This window comes from Amaranthus tricolor, chromosome 10 (genome assembly GCF_026212465.1).
Source record: "Amaranthus tricolor cultivar Red isolate AtriRed21 chromosome 10, ASM2621246v1, whole genome shotgun sequence".
Lineage (NCBI taxonomy): Eukaryota > Viridiplantae > Streptophyta > Magnoliopsida > Caryophyllales > Amaranthaceae > Amaranthus > Amaranthus tricolor.
In genome coordinates this window covers 155,337-178,790 of record NC_080056.1, presented here as the reverse complement: position 1 = coordinate 178,790, position 23,454 = coordinate 155,337, and the positions used below count along the sequence as shown (strand labels likewise).

General features: G+C 33.7%; 4 protein-coding genes across 5 annotated transcripts; 1 reads left to right on the top strand and 3 right to left on the bottom strand.

Moving 5' to 3' along the window:
- Positions 1–1,078: 1,078 nt before the first annotated feature.
- On the bottom strand, positions 1,079–7,236 carry LOC130825517 (uncharacterized). Its single transcript, XM_057690786.1, has 12 exons — positions 6,792–7,236; positions 6,552–6,699; positions 5,642–5,737; positions 5,370–5,446; positions 4,537–4,616; positions 4,061–4,121; positions 3,251–3,318; positions 3,040–3,121; positions 1,942–2,025; positions 1,778–1,855; positions 1,567–1,686; positions 1,079–1,461 (listed from the first exon to the last, which is right to left on the bottom strand). Exons 1-12 carry the CDS (start codon positions 6,957–6,959, stop codon positions 1,285–1,287), a joined length of 1,239 nt encoding a protein of 412 aa, XP_057546769.1. The 5' UTR covers positions 6,960–7,236; the 3' UTR covers positions 1,079–1,284.
- Positions 7,237–7,411: 175 nt separating this feature from the next.
- LOC130825520 (small ubiquitin-related modifier 1-like) lies at positions 7,412–8,587 on the top strand. The gene is made up of 3 exons (XM_057690788.1): positions 7,412–7,987; positions 8,063–8,209; positions 8,282–8,587. Exons 1-3 carry the CDS (start codon positions 7,880–7,882, stop codon positions 8,390–8,392), a joined length of 366 nt encoding a protein of 121 aa, XP_057546771.1. The 5' UTR covers positions 7,412–7,879; the 3' UTR covers positions 8,393–8,587.
- Positions 8,588–8,774: 187 nt separating this feature from the next.
- On the bottom strand, positions 8,775–12,714 carry LOC130825519 (PLASMODESMATA CALLOSE-BINDING PROTEIN 3-like). Its single transcript, XM_057690787.1, has 3 exons — positions 12,279–12,714; positions 12,142–12,175; positions 8,775–9,435 (listed from the first exon to the last, which is right to left on the bottom strand). Exons 1-3 carry the CDS (start codon positions 12,625–12,627, stop codon positions 9,180–9,182), a joined length of 639 nt encoding a protein of 212 aa, XP_057546770.1. The 5' UTR covers positions 12,628–12,714; the 3' UTR covers positions 8,775–9,179.
- A 3,396-nt stretch (positions 12,715–16,110) lies between these two features.
- LOC130825748 (ubiquitin carboxyl-terminal hydrolase 2) lies at positions 16,111–23,237 on the bottom strand. Of its 2 annotated transcripts, none has more exons than XM_057691141.1 (3): positions 23,001–23,237; positions 19,789–22,685; positions 16,111–16,793 (listed from the first exon to the last, which is right to left on the bottom strand). In XM_057691141.1, exons 2-3 carry the CDS (start codon positions 22,569–22,571, stop codon positions 16,544–16,546), a joined length of 3,033 nt encoding a protein of 1,010 aa, XP_057547124.1. In that variant the 5' UTR covers positions 22,572–22,685; positions 23,001–23,237; the 3' UTR covers positions 16,111–16,543. The 2 variants fall into 2 exon arrangements, with proteins under 2 accessions (XP_057547124.1, XP_057547123.1); XM_057691140.1 differs by having other exon boundaries at positions 19,789–22,601.
- Positions 23,238–23,454: the final 217 nt, after the last annotated feature.

The following is a 23,454-nucleotide window of genomic DNA, read 5'->3' as shown; positions in this document are numbered from 1 at the left end:
AACAAAGAAAATAAAAAGTAAAAAAAATATTTTACCCTGTTAAACCAAGGCTTCCTTTGTTCGTTGTGTAACTTAGTTGGGAGATTTACGTGCTTATTTTGAAAAATAAGTTTCCCATATCTATTTTAGAAATTTTTTCAATTCAATTTTACTTATTTTGTTTAAATTTTCTTTCAGTAACCGTCTCTTACCTCAAAACAAAAGGACTTATTTTGTGAAATTGTGCATTAGATGCAAATACAAAAGGTGACTCACATAGTCACATTGATATTGCACTACCCTAACTCATTTGTCCCTCTTTGATGTTTAATGATTGCTCATCTTAGATTTTTCACCTTCTTATACACTAGTTTGAATCTTGAGCCAGTACATGAATTTTTATTAAATATTTAAAATTTAAAATTAATAAAATATATACTAATAGTGGCTAGTTCATTCAAAAATACATGTTTCCTATGAGTAAACTAAATTGATTTGATTGAAATTTTTTTGACAAATTTATTGCATTTATATTACGCCAATTGTATGATTGTAATATATCTCATCTCATTTTAAAAAATATTTTTGAAATCTAACTTTTAATATACATAATTGTCCTTTAGCATTTAAATGGAATAAAATAATTTGGAACATGAGACATATTATTTTGGATTTCTCTTTCGGTACTCTTTTTCTCCCATTTAATTTACATTAATTTTTTTTAGAATTGCTCATTCATTTTGCATCATTTCCTTTTTGGAAATAAACCCCACCAAATACTTTTATTCTTAACCACATATTTAAACTCACTTTTAATATTATTCATACAATTTATTCTTTCTTTTCATTTTATAAACAATCTCACATTTTTCCATACTTTTTTTAAATCATTATCTTTCTTTTTGATTCAACCCCGGTAGAACAAAAGGTGTATATTACTTCCTATAAATTAGATAGATTTGTTTCTTTGGTCGTAGTATTTGGCCGTAAAACTCATGTTTAATCATGAAATTCCATTTTACCCGAAAAAAGATGAGCCAACAATGTAAAATAAGTAGAAGTTGTGCAAGAAAGATTGAAAGCCAAGTAAAGAGAGCAGTGAAGCTGGTAAAGTGATGTAAATTTTTGCATAAACAGAATTGTTAAAAGAACACAGCACGTTGGATCAAGTTGTGAGCTGCTACAGACAACCAAAAGATATAGAGCAGAATGACACATACCAATCCAAAGCTAATTGCATTTACGTTATATCAGACTCAAACTAGTATAAAAAGTAAAAACCGGTTGGCTGTGAAAGTAGGACCTTCAGAGAACACCAAAGTGAGGATTCTCAATGGCAGATTGCAATTCTTTCCCAGCAGAATTGAGCACAGCTAAATCAACCTTTTCCCTAGCCAGAAACAAGAATTCTCCATCTTCTGTCTTCTCAAATCCACACAGCTCAAGGAATTCAATGCCTCCCTTCAATCCACCAACTCTATCCTGCAATAACCAACGCCATAAAACAAGCTCATGTTAGACTACTAAACCATTAGCTGGCGGCTCAAATCAGTACAGATACAACCCAACATTTGATCATGCCGTTACCTGAAAAGCCTGGTTGGTAAGTCTAATTTTCCTATATTTTTCCTCGTCTGGGTGCTTCACCACATTGCCTGCGTAAGTAAAAAGTGTCTGGAATGCTTTTTTCACCCTAGCATCCTCGTCCTGGTTCAGCAATTGCAAAAAAAAGACAAAACAGTGTTAAGGATAATTAGGTTGCTCATATCACTATTTTATGCATCAAAGACATACTTACCTTATGATTTTTCTTAAGTGATCGAAGGCATTCTCTCATTTGCTCAGCTTTTGTTACAGGCTTAACAGGCAAACTGATCTGCAGTTCATAGATTTGCACATCTTAACATAGCAAATTCAAATTTTACTAACTTCATAACTATGCTCTTCTAGACAAGTTTCCACCTTTTTCTCCTCAACAGCAGGTGCAGAAGGTTTTGCAGCAACAGGATCCTCTGGAGGCAAACCAAGCTTCCGCCTTCTCTCAGCCTGCGGAAACATGACACTGATTTGGTAAGGTAACTGATAACTAATTATGAGTCCCAGGTATTTGACACAGTCAACAGAAGTAGAACCACAAATAACCAGGCCATGAACTTCAAGATGGTGCTAAGGTACAAGCTATCGCAGTGATGCATCATGCATGATAAATATGAAGTGAATCTCTTTTTTTCTTCTCTTCCATCCTTTTAAATCTTCCCATCCTAGCTTTTATGTAACCTTGGGTCTCGAGCTCACATACAACATTCGAGTGGGTTTGATACAAACAAGCAAAAATCGCAACAACCAAACCTAAAATTAGTTCCCCTGAGGGCAGTAAACCAAGAAACACTGGATACTCATAGTCATATATGAAGTGGAAACTTTAAAAAAAAAAATAAAAGGACAGATAATGAACAACTGCAATAACAGGACTTGAAGGCAGCGCCAAGCCTAGTGCAAAAACACACTTTCAGTCACCTCTGCCTATATTTTGGTTGCATTCAGCTCAAAAACTTTTACAATACAATTGCTTTACGGTGATGTGAATAATATTTTGCACTGAGGCACACTGCGGTGCAAAGACAACAAAGAGGAGAGAAGTCGAATTTTCCTAAAAAAAATACATGAAAATTAAAAAAGACGAGATCCGGAAATACCACACATACACACAAACCCCGGTTATTTAACTGCAAAAGTCGAAAGAATTACTCTTTCGCGCCCCCCCCCCCAAAAAAAAAACTTTCTCTCAATAGCCAATTTTAGACCAAAAATAAAGGACAGTTAAATGTTAATCTTTCACCCCTCCCCACTTTTCTTTTAATAGTCAATTTTAAACGATATGGAGATATGGACACACGCAGCAACAGCAATTCCCTACCTTGAAAGCACCTACCAGAGTGAACAAGTCCACCAAAAACACGTAGATGGAACATCAACATACAAACATAAAAGCTCGTCCAAAACGTTCTGGTTACCTTAAACAGCTAAAGTTATATAATAAGGCAGGTAAGGAGTCAGAACCTTGTCTTCTTCCAATTTCTGGCGAATTTTTTCTCGAGCTCTTCTCTCTTCCTCTTTCTCCGCCTTTCGAAAGGCTATCAAACTGCCAAAGAAATATGCATCAAGTCACACACTGAGCATAAAGGTCCTTTCTGTAGCAGTAAATGAATCAAAGCAGATCATGTAATTATTTTACGAGATGAGAGATATGAGATATCAAATTACTACAAACCGTTTTCTCTCATTTTCTTCTTCAATACGCTTAGCCTCAAGTAGTTCCTTTCCAATTCGAATCCTTTCCTACAAAAACTCCAAACAAATGTCAAAAGTGTGACAATGAGCCAATATATCACTCAAGCTGCAACAGGTTTCATTTTCAAGAAGTTGTAAACTGACATTTTAAAAAATTTTAGGGGACACAGTTTTCAGATATTTTTCAATGCTAAGCTTCGCAAACTCTCACCATAGCATCAGCAAAAAAAAAAAAGGGAATGTATAGAAAATATAGGATCGCAGAGCACTCACTAGTCATTAGACATTATCTTTACTGTGGGCGTGTATATGCAAAATGAAGCACAATAACGAAAAGTACTGGTGTGCTCAATTTATAGTTCCCTTACCATTTTGAGCTTTTTCACCTCTCTAACTCATGTAATTACCTATTACCAACAGCTGAATATACAAGGTATTTCAGGCTTTTGTTACTCCAGTTTCAGAAATTGCCAAAAAAATACTCCAGCTTCAGGTTCATTAAAAACATGGTGTTTTATCATTATCAAAAAAAAACAAAAAATTGTGTTATATCTCAAAGATGGTCAATTCAATAATATTTTTGAAAACCAACTTATTGTAGCTTCCCCTATCACAATAAGAGCAAGTCATTAAATCTGATTATGAACATTAGAAGACAAGCATATTCAGAAAATATATTATTTATTAATAAAATGCTTTGTGGATAGAAACTCTCACCCCCCCTTCACTCAAACATATATCAGCAGAACAATTTATTGTCATAAGTATATCACACCACTAACAGATGTACCTTTTCTTTCTCTCTTTCCATTTTCCTCTCTTCCTCTTCCTTCTTCTTGCGAGCCCGTTCTCTGGAAAGACAACATCAAGAAAAAAAAGTTATGAGGCATATCAAAACAAAACAGATTATAAAATTTATAACAATTTTTGAACTCGCTACAGTCCATTACAAACCTCCTGAAAAATCCCAATTACAAATGCATATTTAACAAATCATATGAAAGAAGACAAATTAAAGATAGCAAGCTCATAAGGAATAGCAACTTGGATCAACCGAGCACTTTGGTATGAAAGGCTGAAAGAAAGACATAGATCTTAATCCTAATTTGGGCAGCTACTGGAATTAAACTACATGCAACAGCTCAAACAAACCAGAGAAAGACAAGGGAAGCAAAGTAGCAAACCCGCTTTCAGTCCAGTGTTAGCCATCCAGTTATCAACTCATTCTAAGGTATAGTATTAAAGGAATGAGAGGTCCACAAATACCTTAGCTCCAACAATTTTATCTTCTTTTCTTCCTCTGTAAGGGAAGGTTTAGGAGGCTCATTTTTACTACTGGCGAGAACCTGAAACCAAATGTAGAACCAATTTATAGCAATCAGTGACAAATATTAAAGTAGTTATTAACTAAAAGGGACGAAAACAGTAATTCCATCTATGGCAATAAGATTCAATGCAATAATATCGAGACAAAATATAACTGAAAGGATAACGGACCCAAGGGGACAAAACTCAAAATATTTAGCAATGTAGCACTTATTGGTGCTAGAGAACCTATCCTCCCAACTAATTAGAACTAATAAGAACCGAGTAATGAGCATGTGAGAGTATTAGTGTTGGGTAGAACAAAACACAATTGAACATGTTCAGAATTATATTGAAAATAAGTTGGGAAGAACAAGCCATAGAATTACAAATAAAACATGAATTACCAGAAAAAACACTTCACATGAGTGGCATGTTCAGGATAAGTCGACAAAAGAACTGCTCGGAAGGATGTTTAGGAACAACTACATTGTTCAGTGTATAATATGCCAATAAACAGCCAAGGAAAGCTCCTACGAATTGATTTTATGAAACAAAATTGAGCTGATGCCAAGAAAACTGTTCTTTAATAAAAGGATAAATGAATACACGACAATCCAGTCTCGAGGAGTTGGTAAGAAAGGCAAAAACATCATTGTGAAAAATGGCCTGAATGGCACGTAAGCTTCCATAATTATCAGCTAATAATATGAAGTAGCAAGAAAAAGAGTATAGGACAGCCAAGACAAAAAAAACACAATATATTTAGCTAATTTAGTTGACGGCATGCGTACCATGGGCATCTGATCTATGTCAGCATCATTCTCGTGTTCAACTATCCAATTTACTGCACTCTCAAGGCTTGAATTACCTGCATTTAAAACAGGTATGTTCAATAATAACATATCACAGCTATATCTCCAACCATACAAAGGGAAGCATATGCCAGCCAAATTATCAATCATCCAAATTTTGACTTTTAAATCTACGTGTAATAAATGTGTTCAAATTTACCGAAGACTGCTCAACAAATCAGGAAGGATGCTTCCCAACTCGTGAATCATACCTGAGCAATGAAGTGCACGGGTAGCTCTTGCAAGTGAAAATCCCATTCCCTCGAGTTCCTCGAGCAGTTTTTTATCAACCTCAGGAACCACCATTTCTGTGAAGAGTAACAAACTGACATTGATTAGATAGATACTTAGATTAAGTTATACAGCACAGCAAGCCAAGAGCAATCTACAGTGTAGTACTGGTACTATATTAAGCACATAAAGTTTAATTGATAGATGTTTGAACAAATTAGGATCTCAATTCTCTTCTAAAAGCTGGTATTAGGTTAACTCCAGTCAACGTAACTAATTCAATGCAAAAATCTGCCTAGAAAACAAAACGAAAAGGATATTTTCTTCTTCTCCAATATAAATCAACATCAAAATCATCCCAAAGCAACAATTGTACTAGCATTGTCTCTTTCCTATACAGCGAAGTAAAGCATCAAGTTTTTAAATTAGTTCCAAGAAAATATTTCTGCACTCATCTCCAATCCAATATCTTTGAAATGTTCATAAACAAGGCAATGGATATCATCAGAAGAAAATACAAGAGAAAATACAAGCTACGAATATGGACAGTCTTCGTTCAAACGATTAATTCCAAGTAAATATCTATCCAAAGAACAAATATGAAGAATTTTTCTTCCGCGCCAAGATGACTCAGTAACGCGGATAGAAAAACATCAATATCGTCCAAGATCAATAGTTATATTAACAATTAACATTGTATCCGGAGTCATTCCGAAGTTCTTGCCATACTTGTTAGCAGAGAAATATCCAAATTGAGTTAATTGGAACTAATGGGGACACGAGATCAGCCAACAATTGAAATTAAAATTGAATTGATCAAATGCTAACTAAAAGGTCCAATACTACATTTGAATAAGGTGTAAATAAAAGAAGAAATAGAAGAGAATGTACCTTCCGATGAAGCACTGGCGCTAGCATCAACGTCCATAGGAGTAGAATTATAAGTGTTGGGTGTTTCTAAATTGATGGGTTTGGTAACTTCAGAAGTCTTATCCACAAAGTCAATATGGCCGGTTCTTTTGGTATGCAAATCAGTCTCCTGAAATTGAATAAAATCGAAATTCAAGATTGAAAAACCCTAAAATTAAAAATCCAAACAAGAAAAGAAAAGAAAAGAAAATAAAAGGTTACAGTTTTGGATCGGCAAGGTTTGCCGCAAGAAGAGCAAACAAGACTAAGAACGGGTTCAGTGGATTCAGAGAAGTTGGAGTGCGAAGTAAGCTCGGCATGTTCTTGAGCTTCCTCTACAGATTTGAGGAGCGCTCCACAGTCTCCGCACTTCAGCGACACGCCTGACATTTTCAAGATGATTCAAGTCTTGATTATGGAAATCCAATTGAGAGCTATATTCCTCCGATGTCGACGATCAGACCTTTGTATAAGTAGTTGTACAATTTAGCGACGTTTGCTTGAGAATTGAGTTTGCTTACCAATCCAGTCCACACCATGAAGCCCAAGGAAGTCTCCTATTCCATAATCTTTAAAAGAAAATTTTTTATTTTTATTATTTAAAAGTAAAAGTTGTTTAAACTTAAAATTAAGTAATTAACCCTATTTCAAATTCTTATTTGACACTCTCTCACCATAAGACATATCATTCAAATAATATTGTGATTTTCTTTTAAGTATATTTATTTATATAATCAATTCATACATAGGCTAATAATATTGGCATATTATTAATACTGTTATTTTAACTATATATGCTAAGATTGTTGACACTATGTCTTTAATTATATTGATTAATAATATTTGTTATTTTAACAGTATTTGGTATTTCTAATTTACCTACTAAATGCATATAAAACATATTTGATAAAACGGATAAAATAGAAAAATTGCTATCGTACCACTTTTACTACCCGCTATATATGGGCATAAATAATTATTACAGTATTTCCAAATATAAAAGTGTGATACTAATTGTATTTATTAGTTTGAGTAGTTGGTTTTGTTAGTGGTAGTGTTAGGCCATAGGTGTGCCAGCTTTTTAATTTCTTTGTATCATTATATGTGTTTTTGATAGTGCCATTATGTAGGAATAGGAAATTGTTGACATAATTGAGCACTACAAATGTTAAAAAATAAAAAAAATAAAAATTTCCTTGGGCCTTTGATCTCTGTGTTCATTAAAATCTGGCATTGAAGCTTGATGTGCACTCTAACTCTAGTCTCTATATATATGAGTGATTCACCTCTACAACATCAAAAAAGCAACAATGAGTGACTCCATTTCAAGCGATAGCGGTTCTACTTTTAAGAAGCTAAAGACAGAGGAAGCTCCTTCTCAAATCTCTAAATTTGTGACTATTAAGTTTATCAATCAGGTCTGCTTTCTTTTCATTATTTTTCATTTTTAAATCGTTATCTCATTTTGCGAATACTTCACATTGAAATGGTAGGAGAATGAGGAAACGTTTATGAAGGTGTCGCGCACAATGAAGCTAGGAAAAGTATTGGATGGTTATTGTCAACACAAACAATTGAAAGAGCAGATAGACTTTATATACAATGGTTACCGTATCAATCGTTCTTTAACAGCTGACCAGGTAACGACATTTTGTTAGTACTCTATGACTAGGATGGATTGATGATCAAAGATGTATGCATGTTTTATGTAGGTTGGCCTTCAGGATGGAGATGAGATTGAAGTCCTAGCCAAAGTTTACGGGGGCGGGTTACCCGTTACCATTTTGTTATTGCTGATGTTGATTACTCTACTCTACTGCTAACTGTGTAGTCCTTATAATTGTTTGCTTTTGCTAGTAGGAGTGAAAATCATATTCCAGATGTAGTAGTACTGACTTGCTGTAGTAGTAATTTGTTTTAGTATAAATCTCAAGTATTGGATGAAAGCATTATTGGTCTTGCTAGGAATTATGTTCTTGTTACTCTCTAGTCTCTGGTAATACTATACAAATTTTGAGACGTGAAAAATACTCTTTTGTCCTTTTAAATATGCTATTAAAAGTAACAATATAGGAGAAGTTCACCACATTATCTTTCACGAAAAGATAAAAATAAAAATGATCCGCCTATAACATGGTAATTTAGCAAGAAAGGAGCATTTCTCATACTTATGAATATGATGGACAAGTAGATGAAGATTTGGCATTTGTGAAAGTTAACATTTAACCATTGCAAGTGATATTCAATCTTATAATTAGGCAATCATTTCCATGAATGCCTACAGTCATCACATCACCGGTCGCCATTCACCATTCACTATTCACCGGTGTAGTAAGCTTTAGCTCCTACATTTCCGAAACTACAATAATGTTGAAATCTTAATCTCAAAATATGAGATTGGCTTTTAGCTCCTACGTATCCAAGACTAAGGAAATAAAATAGCAATAAAAGAGAAATTACAAGTTCATCATTTGGATGGAACAACTTGAAGCTTCAAACAAAATTGTGATGATGCAACTTTCCATCTTCTAAAGATAGATCATAGATCTTTTCAATAAATGTGTCAACACCCCCTTCATTAATATCCTTCCTTTTCTACCCTCGGCCTCGTTAATAGGCTGCAACTCGTAGCAATAGAAACAACAATATCTCCAAAAGAAGTGATGTAGCAACGAATGAAAACTTAGGGGCAGCTGTTGAGTCATCGACTGTAGGAATTGGTGGGGTCATATAGTTGGGATTCACACCATTACCAGTTCCAGGAAAACCACCCAAGGTTGTGGGTGAGGTAGTCATGGGGGTGAGCGGTGATGCTGTTCCATACGGGTTTTTTGGAGGTGAATTATTTGTTATGGTCCCTGCAGTACTGCAAAGATCCAGAACATTTAATTTGTAACACTCCAACAAAGGCAATTACATGCTAAACTGTTTCAATGACATACAACTATAGGCAATCGATGGTAAAAGTAAGCTTGGACAGGCTACTGTGACTTTGTGAGATATTTATATTGCAAGGCTTCTTCTAGACACAGGGCAAAGGAAACACAGTATCCTGCAAATGTGCATATTGGTTTCTTTTTAAGGTAAGTAGGGTGTTTTTGATGCAAAATTATCCGCATCGAAATTATGCAAGGACTAAGCTCAACCTTTAAGTGGTATTAACATTGAACACTGCGGTTAGCCTAGAGGGCATATAAATTATATTGGAAAAAAGTGAGTTTACACCTTTCATCAAGAACATGGCAGTTGAAAAATAAGCTTTAGCACAGGAATTTTAATATTAGTCAATCAATGTTTAGCGTTAATCCCTACACCGCAAACCAAACCATTTTAATATGGTTTAATTCGGCGTGGTTTTCATTTTCCCATTATCACAATACATGTAAAAATATTAACGAAAACAATAAGACAAACCAAAATAACAAAAGTTTCGGATCAAAAACTATTTGACATGTATATTGGACAGGACACGTATTGCAATTTAGTAGAATGAGGTTACAAAATAGAAGGGAGTATACAATTGGGGATTGTGGTTACAAATTGGACCAAACTGCAATTTTAAATAACTTACAAAAAAAAACTGCAATGTAACCACAAACAGAAGAAACGAGAAAGGGTGAATAGTGATATACTCCTACTAGTATTACTCTCTGCTACACACAATGATGCTGTTGCAACTTGCAGTAGTAGAATGTGAATAATGATTATGAAATGAGAGAAAAAAGAAAGTACTTAAAATAGAAAGGACTCCAAAGATGGTGTGATGTAGAAGTACAAGTGCATGCTAAGCAGAGAAGTGAAAACACGCTACAGCCTAAAATGGTGAATGGTCCAATACTACGCAGATGCAGTATCCCAGTACTGCCTGCAACAAGGCATCTGCAACAGGACAGGACACTATTTATTTAGAAGAAAGAGAAACAATGCAAGTGTGACACACCATTTTCTCTCTTCCTAATCTTAAGTGAGCTTATCCACACTAGTCCATTGCAGTTTGTCGGTACTCGGTAATTCTAATTTCTCATATAAAAAAAAAAGGCTAGCTAATTCCAAGGTAAAACAGATTTAATACGGGTAAAAATATCAAATTACAAGTGACCAGACCAATATGCTCCTCAAAGAAAGAGAGTGTCACCCACTCACCCCACCACTGAGGCACTGAGCAATGCAAAAGCTTTTTTTAAAAAATCCCATGAGTTCAATGGTGGATATTCAAGGTACGGGGCCCACTGCACACGCCGATGCCATGCATACCAGGACCCCACCAGACCTTGTCTTTGACCAACATGTGAACGTTGCAGGTAAACTCTAGTGGCTTAATAGTTAGTACTACTACATCCGTTTTAATTTGCATTAGAAAGGAATTGAATTATTTCTAAGAAAACAGTAATAAATGAAAAGGGAGAATAAATTATATTGATGAAATTAAAAGAGAGTTAAAATATATGAATGAAATTAAAAAAAAGTAATAAACCTACATTAGTACTCTATAGTGGATAGTAATACTCTTATATTCAAATTCATAAGTATAGCATGTATTAGGCCTGTAGAAACAGCACTCATAATAAAGAAGCCTAGTTTTCCAATTTCAACTACTATAATTATCCAAAGTCATCAATTCTAAACCTAGCTTGGCTTCAAGTATGAGTAGCTACTAGCTATAGCTACCAATAACAAAGAGGGCTTGTTGGAGTTACTAATTCTCCAATAATGTTGCCGGTATTGTTTAAAGTGATTTAAAATGAGAATCTAATGCCACATTATATAGTATAATAATTAATACCACCTCCTACTAATTTATTAGTCTCATTTAGTTTTTTACATTTACCGAAATACTCAATATCTCTAATTATTCTTAATTAAAAATTATAAAAAATTGATATTAATAATCTTTGTATAGTTATATTGAGATTTGAGACAAATCAAACGAAATTCCACATAATTATATTTTATTTTATAAATTAAGAATAAAATACAAATTAAAAGTGATAAGTAAATAATGATAAAAAATAAATGGAATTAATGGACAAAATAAGAGGGAGTAATATATATATTTGTTTCAATATATTTACTTAATATTCAAAAAATATGAATTTTTTTTGTTTAATATTTATTATTATTATTATTATTATTATTGTTGTTATTATTATTATTATTATTATTATTATTATAAATTCATTGAAATTGCAAGATTTAAGTCTTAAATCTCTGACAAAGAAGTACTAGTAAATTTTTCCGGAGAATGTTGCAATTTTAACGTGAAAGAGTACTATTTTTCAAATATAGAATGACACATGTTCAAGCAAAAACAAAATCGATATTCTATAATCAATCACAAACTACAGGCACAGGACAGCAAACTAACAAAGCATTCCGATTAACACGATTCAATAAGTAAAGCAGAGTCAAAGAGAAGATTCCCTAAACAAATATTCTACTCACAAATAGAGTACTACTGAAACTATTTTTTTTTTTTTTTTAATCAAAACTAGACAACATACTCCAGTTCCAGATTGAATTGGACGCAAAAAATATATATAAAAAAGAAGGGAAAAAGTAAAAGGTAATCCACCTGGGAGAAGCAGGGTAGACACAAGATCCATAACCTGTGATCCAAGCAAGGCAAATATAATAGTATTAAAAAAAAAGAAAAAAGAAAAAGAAGGAGCATTGAAAGAGGAATGTATAAAGAAAAAGGATGATACAAACTCGGATCAGTCTGAGCAAGGGTGGCAGCGCCGGAGAACGAACAAGAAGAAGCAGCCATATGATTCCGCTGGTAAAAACTATTGAAGGCATAAGAGGCGTGTGCTTGGAGTGTATTTGGCAGAAAACAAAGACCGGACTGCTGAATAGGGCCGCAGTCGGCACCAGCAACACAGGCATAATCAAGTGCTGACTGCAACACATCGTCGGTGGCACCACTGCGAGCCACGCACCAAGCAGCTTCCACACCCATCTTTTTAGTTTGAGATATGAGTACTAGTGTTAACACCATTACTTTAACAAAACCAACGCGAACCCCAACCCCAACCCCCTCAACGGGCTCTACCTCCATTTGCCTCTCTTTTTTATTTTTATTTTTTTAAGTTTTAGAGGATGGAACAAGCTAAGGAAGTTATAAATAATCAAGTATATAGTGAGAAACAAAACAACATGCGCAGGCCAAACCGGCTTTTTTTTAAATATCAATACACCCTAAAACTTACCCCATTCTTACCACCCCTCGAATGAAATTACGAATTTACCCCTGAAATTTAAAAAATTACAACTTTACCATTGGACTTAAAATTTCTTATTTTTATACTTATAATAATAATAATAATAATAATAATATTTAAAAAAATAAATTAAATATAATAATTAAAACAAAAATAAAAATTTAATAATAATAATAACAATCATAATAATAATAATAATAATAATAACAATAATAATATTAATAAAAATTTTTTAAAAAATTATGTGCGACTGCACCTAGGTACAGTCGCACTTTTTGCGCGACTCGACCTAGGTACAGTCGCACTTTTTGCGCGACTCGACCTAGGTACAGTCGCACTTTTTGTGCGACTCGACCTAGGTACAGTCGCACTTTTTGTGCAACTGGTATTTTTTTTTTTTTTTGAATTTCGAATTATAAAATTTCTTTTGTTTTATTAATTTATTTTTTAAGTTATTTTTATTTAAATAATAATAATAATATTTAAAAAAATAAATTAAATATAATAATTAAAACAAAAATAATGATTTAATAATAATAATAATAACAACCACAATGATAATAATAATAATAATAATAATAATAATAATAATAACAAAAATAATAATAATAATAATAATAATAATAATAATAATAATAATAATAATAATAATAATAATAATAATAATAACAATAATAATATAAATAAAAATAATTAAAAAAAACTATAAAAAAAATACCAGTCGCACAAAAAGTGTGACTATACTTAGGTTAAGTTGCACTTTTTTGTGCGACTGGTACTAAATTTTTTTTTGTTTAATTAATTTATTTTTTAAGTTATTGTTATTTAAATAAATGTTGTAATAAATTATTTTATTTTAATATAATATTATATTATGATAATGTTATTATAATAATTAGTTTTGAATTAAAATAATTTATTTGAATGTTTAATTATTTATTGATATAATAATAATAATAATTTATTAATTAAAATTCAGTTGTTAATTAATTTTAAATTTTTTTATTAATTTAGTTGATAATAGTGTTATTAACTCCAATGGCAAATTTGTAAATTTTTAAAGTTCAGGGGAAAATTCGGGTGGCGATAAAATAAAAAGGGTGGCGACAAGTAGTAATGCCCAAAACTTATTAGTAGTATCACTTTTTAGTTCTTTTTTTTTCGAACAAAATACATTTTCTAAAAATGCCTTTTTCTTAAGCCAAACTCTTAAGTATTTTCATTAACGATAGTAATATATTTTAGATAAGTACTTAGAAGATGTCTTATGATGAAACTATTTCTATTAGATTGACTTAAATACTTTTAATGTATCAAAGTGATTTTTTACAATTATTAAAATGTTTTATTATACAAATGGAAAATAAAGTATTTTAGTACATCGTTTTTTTCACAAATTCTAGTATGAGATAGTTTTACCATAAAACATGTCTTATTCTTGTATTAAATAGTTTAATAATAGACTCTTTTAGTTTATAGGCTTTTTATTTTTTGTCGTCTCACAGTGAGACAGTCTCATACAAGACTACAGGCACAAACAAGAAATAAAGTGTAGTAATTTTAACAAAAATTGAGTTGTTTGTAGTTTTGACTATTCATCCTAGATTATAAATTTAAAAAGTAAAAGATACAGATATTTAATACTTCTATAATTAATACTCAAGGACTTGATTTGGTAATAGATATTAAATGCAATGTTATAAAATTATAAATCAATATAATTAATGTTGATGTAATTTGAAATCAAAATATTTTGTAATTAAAAATGATTTATAACTTTCAAGGACCGCTCGATGTTTTTTTAAGAAATAATTACCTAGAATAATTCAACTTTTTTATGATTTTTCTATAATAATCCCACCTATTGATTAACCATGAATAATCCCAATTTTAAGGGGTATTTGCCTAGAGTAAATTTGGATAACCCGATAACCTGCTATAGTAGGTAATTCACCAAAAAATTAAATTGAATATTAATTTAAAATTAGAGAAAATTTTTGAAAATTTACATAAGAAATTCTAAATAATAAAAAAAATCATAAATGTTTTATGAACATTTTTAAATATTTTTTTCAACATTTTATTTTAATTTATCTTTTTTTAAAAAAATAAAACTTTCTATAGCAAGTCATCCGATCACTAAGTTTACTTTAGAAAAATATCCCTCAAAATTGAAGTTATTCATGGTTTATCAATAAGTCGAATTATTGTAGGAAATCATGAATAAATTGAATTTATTCTAGGTAATTTTACCTATTTTTATAACACGCTCCATGTTTTTTGTTTTCAAATTTTTATAGTAAATAGTTGACAAATTGATCAATTATTTCATTGACCACTATGCACTAGTTGAGCTTAGTTACATCTACTAATCGGATAAATTATCTACTACACATAGATTTCAAATAGTAGTGATATCCAGCTTACCAATAACAATATATTTTGGTAATAAATAGTTTAACTACCGAATCAACTAAGTTTTTTTTTCTCCAAAGCTCCATCTATTTACATCTCCCGATAATGTGAGATCTCATGAATCTCAGGTAATAATCCGCCTTCCTTTATAAAAAACAAATTCACATAAAAAAAAAAAGAAACACAAATTCACATCATGCACCAATATTTTTCTTTCCTTTTACCCCTTGTCCCCTTCCCATCTGCCCATTTCAATAATCAAAATGTACACTTAATAATGAGTAATGATTAATGAATGACTAAATCCTTCTTTCCCACCTTCCAATTTCCACAAGTAACACTTATGGCATTCTACCTTTTTAACCCCTTTAGACTCTAGTAATACTACTCCTATCTATTTTAGAAAAACTGAGAGTACAACCATTTAATGTATGTTTAAACCAAACAAACTGAGTTGATGACTCTTACGGTGCGGGTATAATATGCCTCATTGGATATGTTCACTACCCTCGTCCTTCAAACCCTAACTTATGCGGAATACTAGCTTGATGACTAAAACTCTAACTCTTAAACCAAACAAACTGAAAAAATTAATGATAATTGTAACTTTACTATAATTAATAACTGAGAACTAGACCTTGTCTCAATTAGAGCTAATACTTCATTTTTCAAGCGAGGTCTTAGAATCAAATTTCACCTAACTCTACCCTTCCCTCAACCTACCCTATAATAAAAAAAAACTAAGTAACAACTAATTGTAAGGCAAAACTGTATAGAACAATTATTTGGTCATTCCTTATTGTCTACTACTGCATTTAATTTGATGATGCATGGACAATTCATAATATCCAAACCAAAATGTATCAATCTCAAACATAATGTATTGCAGATTTGAGAATTAGGAATCTGGAATCTGGAATCTGAAAATCAACAAAACTGGCTCTTACATCGAATAAATTCATCCACAAAAGTTGTGAGCCTTGTGACTAACTAAAATTCACTTGGCTCGTATTTGATCAATATCAATAAATAAATACGATTTTGTATTTGTCTGTAATATTCAATTTCGTAAAATATGTAATACAATTAACTTATATTCAGCGATCAACTAATCAATCAACTTCAAAGTGATGAGTCCCCATCCCAATCCCAATCCCAATCCCAATCCCCATCCCCATCTCCAACCAACACATACCAAATCCAAAAATGGGCATCTTGATTCTCAATCTCATTCTCTTTCATCCACCATTTCTGTCTTCTCTTTAAATTAAATTTCCTCATCTCCCTAAGCGAAAGAAATGGAACACAAATTTTTTAACCAAAAAAGAAGTACCTTCATCAAGGCTTCACTTTCTCGTAAAACAGAATGTAAGCTTCACAGCGGAGAACCTCCTCCAAATTTGTTACACGAACACATGCATCACTCGCATAATACCATACAGAATGACCCTCTCCATTTTCTTCTTCTGATCTTCCTCTTTGCCTATCATTTCCTCGTACATACGCCACATAATGCCCATTTCTCATTGTTCCGGAATGCACCACCACTCCAATCAAACGATAAATGCAATTGTCTCTCTCTGTGGACCTGCAAAGTTTGGTTCTTCCGGTTACACCTCATATTTCAAATTTCAATTCAACACCACACCACATATCCAGAATAGATTTAACATGGGCTAGAAAGCATACACGTAGCATAAATTAGCAGGGTGTAATAAAAACACACAAAATTTAAGTCAGCACTGCAATGTGTGAAGCACAATTTACATGAACAAACAGATGATCCCTTACTCTCCAGTTTCCCGTAGTTCAGAGCCAGCTTTGTATAAATGGAGAAAGAAAGTCGAAAAATACAAGCTAGAGTGACGATAAACAACTGTACATTCAAAAATGACAAACAACATCTGTACATTCCAATTCACAGGGGCACTTAAGTGGAAAGTCTAAAATTTAATCACGCAATGACGATGTCAACGAAGCCAGGCTAACCAACACTAGAACACAGCTTCAGATGCTACTCAAATCCTCAAATTGGTAGCTCCAGCGCAAACATCTCGCAAGGGAAACTGAGAATAACTTGATTTGCCGCTTTCTTCTGCTATGATCTCCTTGTAGTCAGCTTATCCTATCTACACGCAAACAATTGTCTAACCAACAGGGAAACAAAACCTATCATACTAATCTTGCACAAGTTGCCTTCGTGGCCAATATACAGTAGAGTCCTAACTATTACCTCTAGATAAACACAGGCTATAGGGAAATTTGTTTCTGAGAGTGCCTAGAACACGTAACAAAATATTTAGAAAAAAACCAAGCACAAGTTATAAAACTCAGAACCTTGAACTTGAGAATCCAAAACAAGTGCAACAAAAGAACTACATTCTGATAAAGGATTCCCTTCCCTCATCATTACTTCAGGCTGCCTGATCGATGAATTTCAAGGGAACGGACATGTTCCCCTCATTGCCTAAAGATAAGCCAACAAACCTAAAGATTATAGAGAAGACCCCTTTCTAGAATCAAAATAAGATCTAAAATGACTTTAAATAAGAGAAATATGCCAGACCCATCCCTTACCTCCCATCACTAGTTTAAAAACTCGTACTAGAAGTAATCACTTTTTTGTGCAAGAGGGAATGAGGAAAGGTCAAAATTCAATACAAACGCTTCTGTAGGCTATGAATAAACTCAAAATATGCACTTAAGTAAATATTATGGACTTAAATCAACAGGTATCTGAGAAAACATTCAGATAGGATTCTGCTATATTGCTCCACATATTTAGGTTCGTAACGTCCTGGCGTCCTGCTTCACAAGCATATCATATACACAGGACAGCTAGCCTCTAGCTAAACTTTTCTCCTCCTTTATCTCCATTTCTTGAGGGGTTGAGGATACATTGGAAAAGTTGGGATGTTCACTTAGCAATATGGGCCCTAATACAATTCATACATGGAAACATAATAACAAACCATAAGAAAATTCAGAAATTGAGATGTAGAACATCCACAATTAAGTAACTTCAGCTTAAATCTTCCATTCCTACTACCACTAACCCAATGTTTATTTTCACTCACTAATTCCTCACAAAAAAATGAAAACAAACACTCCCTCTATTCCACTCATTTAGCATCATTTACTATTTTGCTCCGTCCCACTTATTTTGCATCATTTCTATATTTGGACAGTAGTCTACCAATTATTTTAATCTTATTCATACATTTTAACTTTCTTTTAATTTATCCTCACAATTTACTCACTCTCTCTTCATTTCTTAGCAAATATTAATCTTTTTCTTAAAAATATCACATTTTGCTTTGCTACAAGGGACAAAGTAGTACAGTCATCTACCTTGATCTTCTTTGTTCACTTCCATTTCATTCTCTTTCTCTGCCCAGGAAAGGTAAAGAAGCATCATCCATCCCGTATTTGGAGAGGAGTTGCTTATGCCATTCTTTATTGTTTTCAAGTTCTCTTAGAAAAATGATTCAAATCTCAGAATATTGTGGCAGTAATAATTGCAAACAGCACAGGCAAAATCCTCCATCCCCCAATCACACACAAAAACTTTCAGTTTTTCCACGGAACCAATGAAAGTTCACCTTATTCCTGTTAAATTAATACAAATGAACCTATTGTATCCTACATCAATCCACACCAACTTATAATATCCCATAAATAATGTTCCCATTTCACATCCTTCAATGAAAGACGAAAATAAATTTCCTACTAAATTAATTCATCAACTAAGAAAACTTCATGATACCCAATTTGGGATTCTCTCATTTGATACTTACTGGGTGCTTTCACTGCAAAGCAGATGTTTATAAATTATGCAACGCCATCATGCACTGAAATTGTCAAAACTAATTCTGAACTACAGTGAAATACACAAGCCAAGAAAGCATTGTAGAGCAAAAGAATGGGGTCTCAGACAGTTGTGTCCACCACAACATCCTAGCTATATGTGCTTCTTCAGAGTCTACAAACCACATCACGGTGTTTGCATTACTTCTAATCAGGTAGTTTTTTAAAATCCGAACGCTGGTAGCAAATCTACCTCCACATATACTTGATCATCGAATTAAGTCTTCTATCTCAGAAGAGAAAGCCTTTACTTCCTCTACCCAAAAGTAGAACTTTCAAGCAAACTATTATATAGCTACAACAACATTCCATTATCATATACACAACCTTATCGTTGTTAGTGAGAACACAAGAACACTAACGAAGACGTTGTTTCTAATTGATCCTTGGCAGCAAACATTATGTGCCACTTCACATTAACTAAAAGTGCGCATGATTTGAACCATTATAATATAGTCCATTATGATCCAAAATCAAAAAACTATAAATCCTTGGTCCCATCGAAATAAGGGACAAAATCTATATAGCTAAAGAATGGAAAATGTCTGGTCAAATAGAATCAACCAAGGCAATTTTATCAAGATCCTAATTGCAAAAAAAAAAAAAAAATCCAGGTGGATGTATAAGGAGCACAAACATACAGCAGACGGCAATACAAAAATTTAACTTCATCAAATCAAGCATGCAAAAGCAAGAGTCTGGAGATAGATGGGCACCTGTAATCCATAAAAGGTCCAACGTCAAGAAATTCCTTAAAGACAACATGGCCATTCAGTTTATTTAGACGGCCAACAGCATCTTGTCGAAATCGTTTTAAGTGAATAGTCAAAATTGAAGGACTCTTGCTGATAAGTATTCGTTTAGTAGCGTCTCTCATTACCTTAACACACTTCAAATCAACTTCCACTCCCTCAACTTCTCTTGATTCATGTTTCTCACCAAGTCCAGAAGGCCCTTCATCAGGCAAATGATTATTACAATGGAAATCAACAGATTTACCAACGGAAACAGCTGGACTAAAATCTGCACATTCTGGCACACATATTTTTTCTTTCCCTTGTGGCAAATTTAGACCATTGCCATTTATTGGCCTAGCATCAAAATTCATCAGTTTCTCATCCATCTCAATGTTAACATCGTTATGATTAACCAAAAAGACATTTGAGGAATCTATAGGATCATCACTTGCTGGCAAAACTTCAGAGCTCCAACATTTGTCATTGGATATGTCTGTCAAGGTTTCTGACCGGTTTTTCTCCATTCTCCCCCTTCGCTCATTAAAAAGTTTTGAACAATTTTCGCAATGCCAAGCATGCTCACCACACAGAAGCTCAGGCTTTATGAAATGTGCTAAACAACTCTCCACAGATACTGATGAAGTTGTATCATCAACCTCATCTGGATCAGACTCGGTATTGTTCCCCACTAGAAAGCCATTCCCCAAATGTTCACCTACCTGGATATTTTTCACACCTGTCTCGACAACCTCAGGCTCATTGAACAAATCACCAAGGCCATCAAAACCCAAAGTATCTTCTCCATAACCTACAACTGATGAAGAGATTTCCTTATCTATCTTCAACCCTTCCCCTTCAGTTGTACCATCTTCCTTGTAGGTAAGCAACAGTATTGCATTGCTCTGCACCTGCAATGGATGCTCTAAAGAGCAGGCATTAACTGTGGATTCCAAATTATGATTCACAGCCCTAAGGTGCACACTAACTTCACCACTCGACTTGGCAGGCTCAAAAACATCTTCGAAATTGTCACCATTTGTTTCAGAATCTTGTGACAAATTAGCTTCAATACTTGACATAGTTGTATCTTGCAAAGAAACAGTGTCGTAATTGCCACCCTCGCTTCTAAGATCTTGAGTAACAGAAAAATTCTCACACTCAACAGCCAAACTGGGATCATGTGACAACAATCCAGGTCCAACAAAATCCAACCAACACAAGCTATCAGTTTTTTGGCGATCATCTCCTTGAGGCACTGGTTCTATAAAATCCAACCATGACATATCATCAGCATCCTGAGAAACACGATGTGGCACTTGAGCACCAACATAGTCAGCATCATTGGAGTCACTACCCTGAGTCACCTTTGAATTTCCATGTACCACACTACTGGGTTCAACAAGGTCTGCTGATGAAGCACAGCCTAGAGAATTACCCTTCAAACCCGAGGAAGAACAAGTGCTGCTTGAAGTGTTGCAGCAACTAGGAGCAATCCCCACATCTCCATTTTTACTCGGTTTAGGGCGAGCTTTACCCCCTCTTTTGGGAGGCAGCTTTTTCTTCGTGCGAGCCACTGGTTGAACCTTCTTTGAGAGAGGTTTCTTTGTTGGCACAGGAAGGGACAGGTCCAGGAAAGGCTCATACACCACTGAAGAATGCCCACATTCAACACAGCAGACAGTGCTTGATGTTTGTCCCCCAAATATGGCATCCACAAATGTTGCACTTGCAAAAGGAGATTTTTCTTGTTCAGGGAAAGAACTTTTTGATTTGTTTGCATACAACTCTTCAGAGGACATCCCATCAAGCAAATAACGCAGCAATTCATGACTATCTTGTTGGTCACCTCCCCTAAACTGAGGAGCTTTTGCGCAAACAGATCCAAATAGTGATTTGGGGTTTATAACGTTTTTAACACCGTACTCAAGGCTAATTTCAACAAAAATTTTCTTTAAAGCATTCGTCAACGGACCCATGGACCCCTCAAATTTCAGTAAATATTCCCGTAATATATTCATTGCCAGAAGATTCTGCATGACAGAATTAAAAAAACAGGTGTTCCCGAGATTCACCAACCCTCTAATCAAATTGAAATCTTTACCATTCGCCACACTGACTACTTTGTTTTCCGATTTTACATCACTGACAACATTTCCACTTCCAAACCAGATATCTTCCACATCAACTGAAGGCGTTTTTGGAAATTTCTTTTTCAATAATTTGACAATATCCAACAAACCGTCTTCCTGCTCAGCTGAATCCTCGGCTTTCTCCACAGCAAGAAGTGTGCTGCAAGAAAAACACCATCTTAAATGAGGATTTTCTACTTGAATCACCAGAGGATGGCGACTCTGTCTCACATGTCTAAGCGCATGACTTTGAGGGCTATTTGGAAAGCCAACACCTCCACACAAAAATTTTCCACATTGTAAACAAACCCACGTGGCTTTAGATTCTGAAGCGCCCTTCTTCTTACCCAATTTATTCTTCCCTTTACCAGGCTTCCGGTCTTTGACGCTCTCTCTGCAATACTCACAGCAAGTAGAGTCGGCAGATTCAATATTGGATAAGACGCACTCGAGATCAACAGCATTCTCAAGATGGACACAAACTCTCCGGTCCTTCTGCACGACGTTCGCATCATCGGCAACTACAGAGCTCTGACTATCTTCTTCATGAATGGGTTTTGGAGAAAGGGCAAAACCACGCTTCTCTTTGTCCTTCTCTTTACGAGCCGCCTTCTTTTTTAACCTTTTTCCCATTATTATTATTATTATATCTTATAAACCACACTACAGAAGAAATGAGGGAGGAAAAGATCAATGCCCAAACCCAAAGGACTCAGGAACACATAAAAGGCAATTAAAATACTCCAACTGTACCAGACCAAAATCAAGTTATTTTACAAACTTATACAAGTCCAAATGAATTATATTAGAAGACTAAAAACAAATAAGTTCATCTATTCTTTGCTTCATACAACAGTAGACAAAACAGACAAAGAAATAAAAATTAAGATAAACTAAAGTGAAGGATGAGCAATTGAAAACCTAAATGATAAAGTGTTAAACAATACAGAGGGTTCAGTATCAAAAAAATCCTATAGATTAGAATCAGAAGGTAATCAGAAGCACAAAAAAAAAAGAAAAAAAAAAAAAGCAACAAAGCAAGAAATAGAAAGCAAAAAGTACCTGCAGAATATGAATAGATGGCGCGGCATAGAGAAGGAAGAAGTAGTCCTAAATAAATTGGGATCCAAGTATTAGTATAATAGTATTACTATGCTAATGAATGAACGAATAGTATTCTTAATCTTAATCTTAAACATTTAAAAGGAGGAGATGAAATAGGAATAAGAGGCGACAAGCCCTAAACAGAAACTGGAATAAAAGAGGACGATTGGGGAAAGGGAAAGGCCGAAAAGGAACGTCATATTAGACCTCAGATGGTTTATTAATCATCCGAGCAAAAAGTCAAGAACCAAATACCTCAAACGTTGAACCATGAGATGATCCCATTCCCATATAATTATCTCGACTTTTTAATAAATCACTTTAAATTTATAATAAATCACTTTAAATTTTATAAGATATCCTTTATTTCTATAAGGAATTTTTATTTGTCATTTTCAGTGTTTTATTTGTT

Excerpts from the sequence above, each read along its gene's own strand:
- LOC130825520 (XM_057690788.1), top strand. The coding sequence starts at position 7,880 with ATGAGTGACTCCATTTCAAGCGATAGCGGTTCTACTTTTAAGAAGCTA. Across the intron at positions 7,988-8,062 it reads CTATTAAGTTTATCAATCAG|GAGAATGAGGAAACGTTTAT; the intron begins GTCTGCTTTCTT and ends TTGAAATGGTAG. Across the intron at positions 8,210-8,281 it reads GTTCTTTAACAGCTGACCAG|GTTGGCCTTCAGGATGGAGA; the intron begins GTAACGACATTT and ends TGTTTTATGTAG.
- LOC130825519 (XM_057690787.1), bottom strand. The coding sequence starts at position 12,627 with ATGGAGGTAGAGCCCGTTGAGGGGGTTGGGGTTGGGGTTCGCGTTGGT. Across the intron at positions 12,176-12,278 it reads CCTTGCTCAGACTGATCCGA|GTTATGGATCTTGTGTCTAC; the intron begins GTTTGTATCATC and ends CTTGGATCACAG. Across the intron at positions 9,436-12,141 it reads GTCTACCCTGCTTCTCCCAG|TACTGCAGGGACCATAACAA; the intron begins GTGGATTACCTT and ends GGATCTTTGCAG.
- LOC130825748 (XM_057691141.1), bottom strand. The coding sequence starts at position 22,571 with ATGGGAAAAAGGTTAAAAAAGAAGGCGGCTCGTAAAGAGAAGGACAAA. Across the intron at positions 16,794-19,788 it reads GGACCTTTTATGGATTACAG|GTCCACAGAGAGAGACAATT; the intron begins GTGCCCATCTAT and ends CAAACTTTGCAG.
- LOC130825517 (XM_057690786.1), bottom strand. The coding sequence starts at position 6,959 with ATGTCAGGCGTGTCGCTGAAGTGCGGAGACTGTGGAGCGCTCCTCAAA. Across the intron at positions 5,447-5,641 it reads CCGTGCACTTCATTGCTCAG|GTAATTCAAGCCTTGAGAGT; the intron begins GTATGATTCACG and ends TTTTAAATGCAG. Across the intron at positions 4,122-4,536 it reads ATAAAATTGTTGGAGCTAAG|AGAACGGGCTCGCAAGAAGA; the intron begins GTATTTGTGGAC and ends TTGTCTTTCCAG.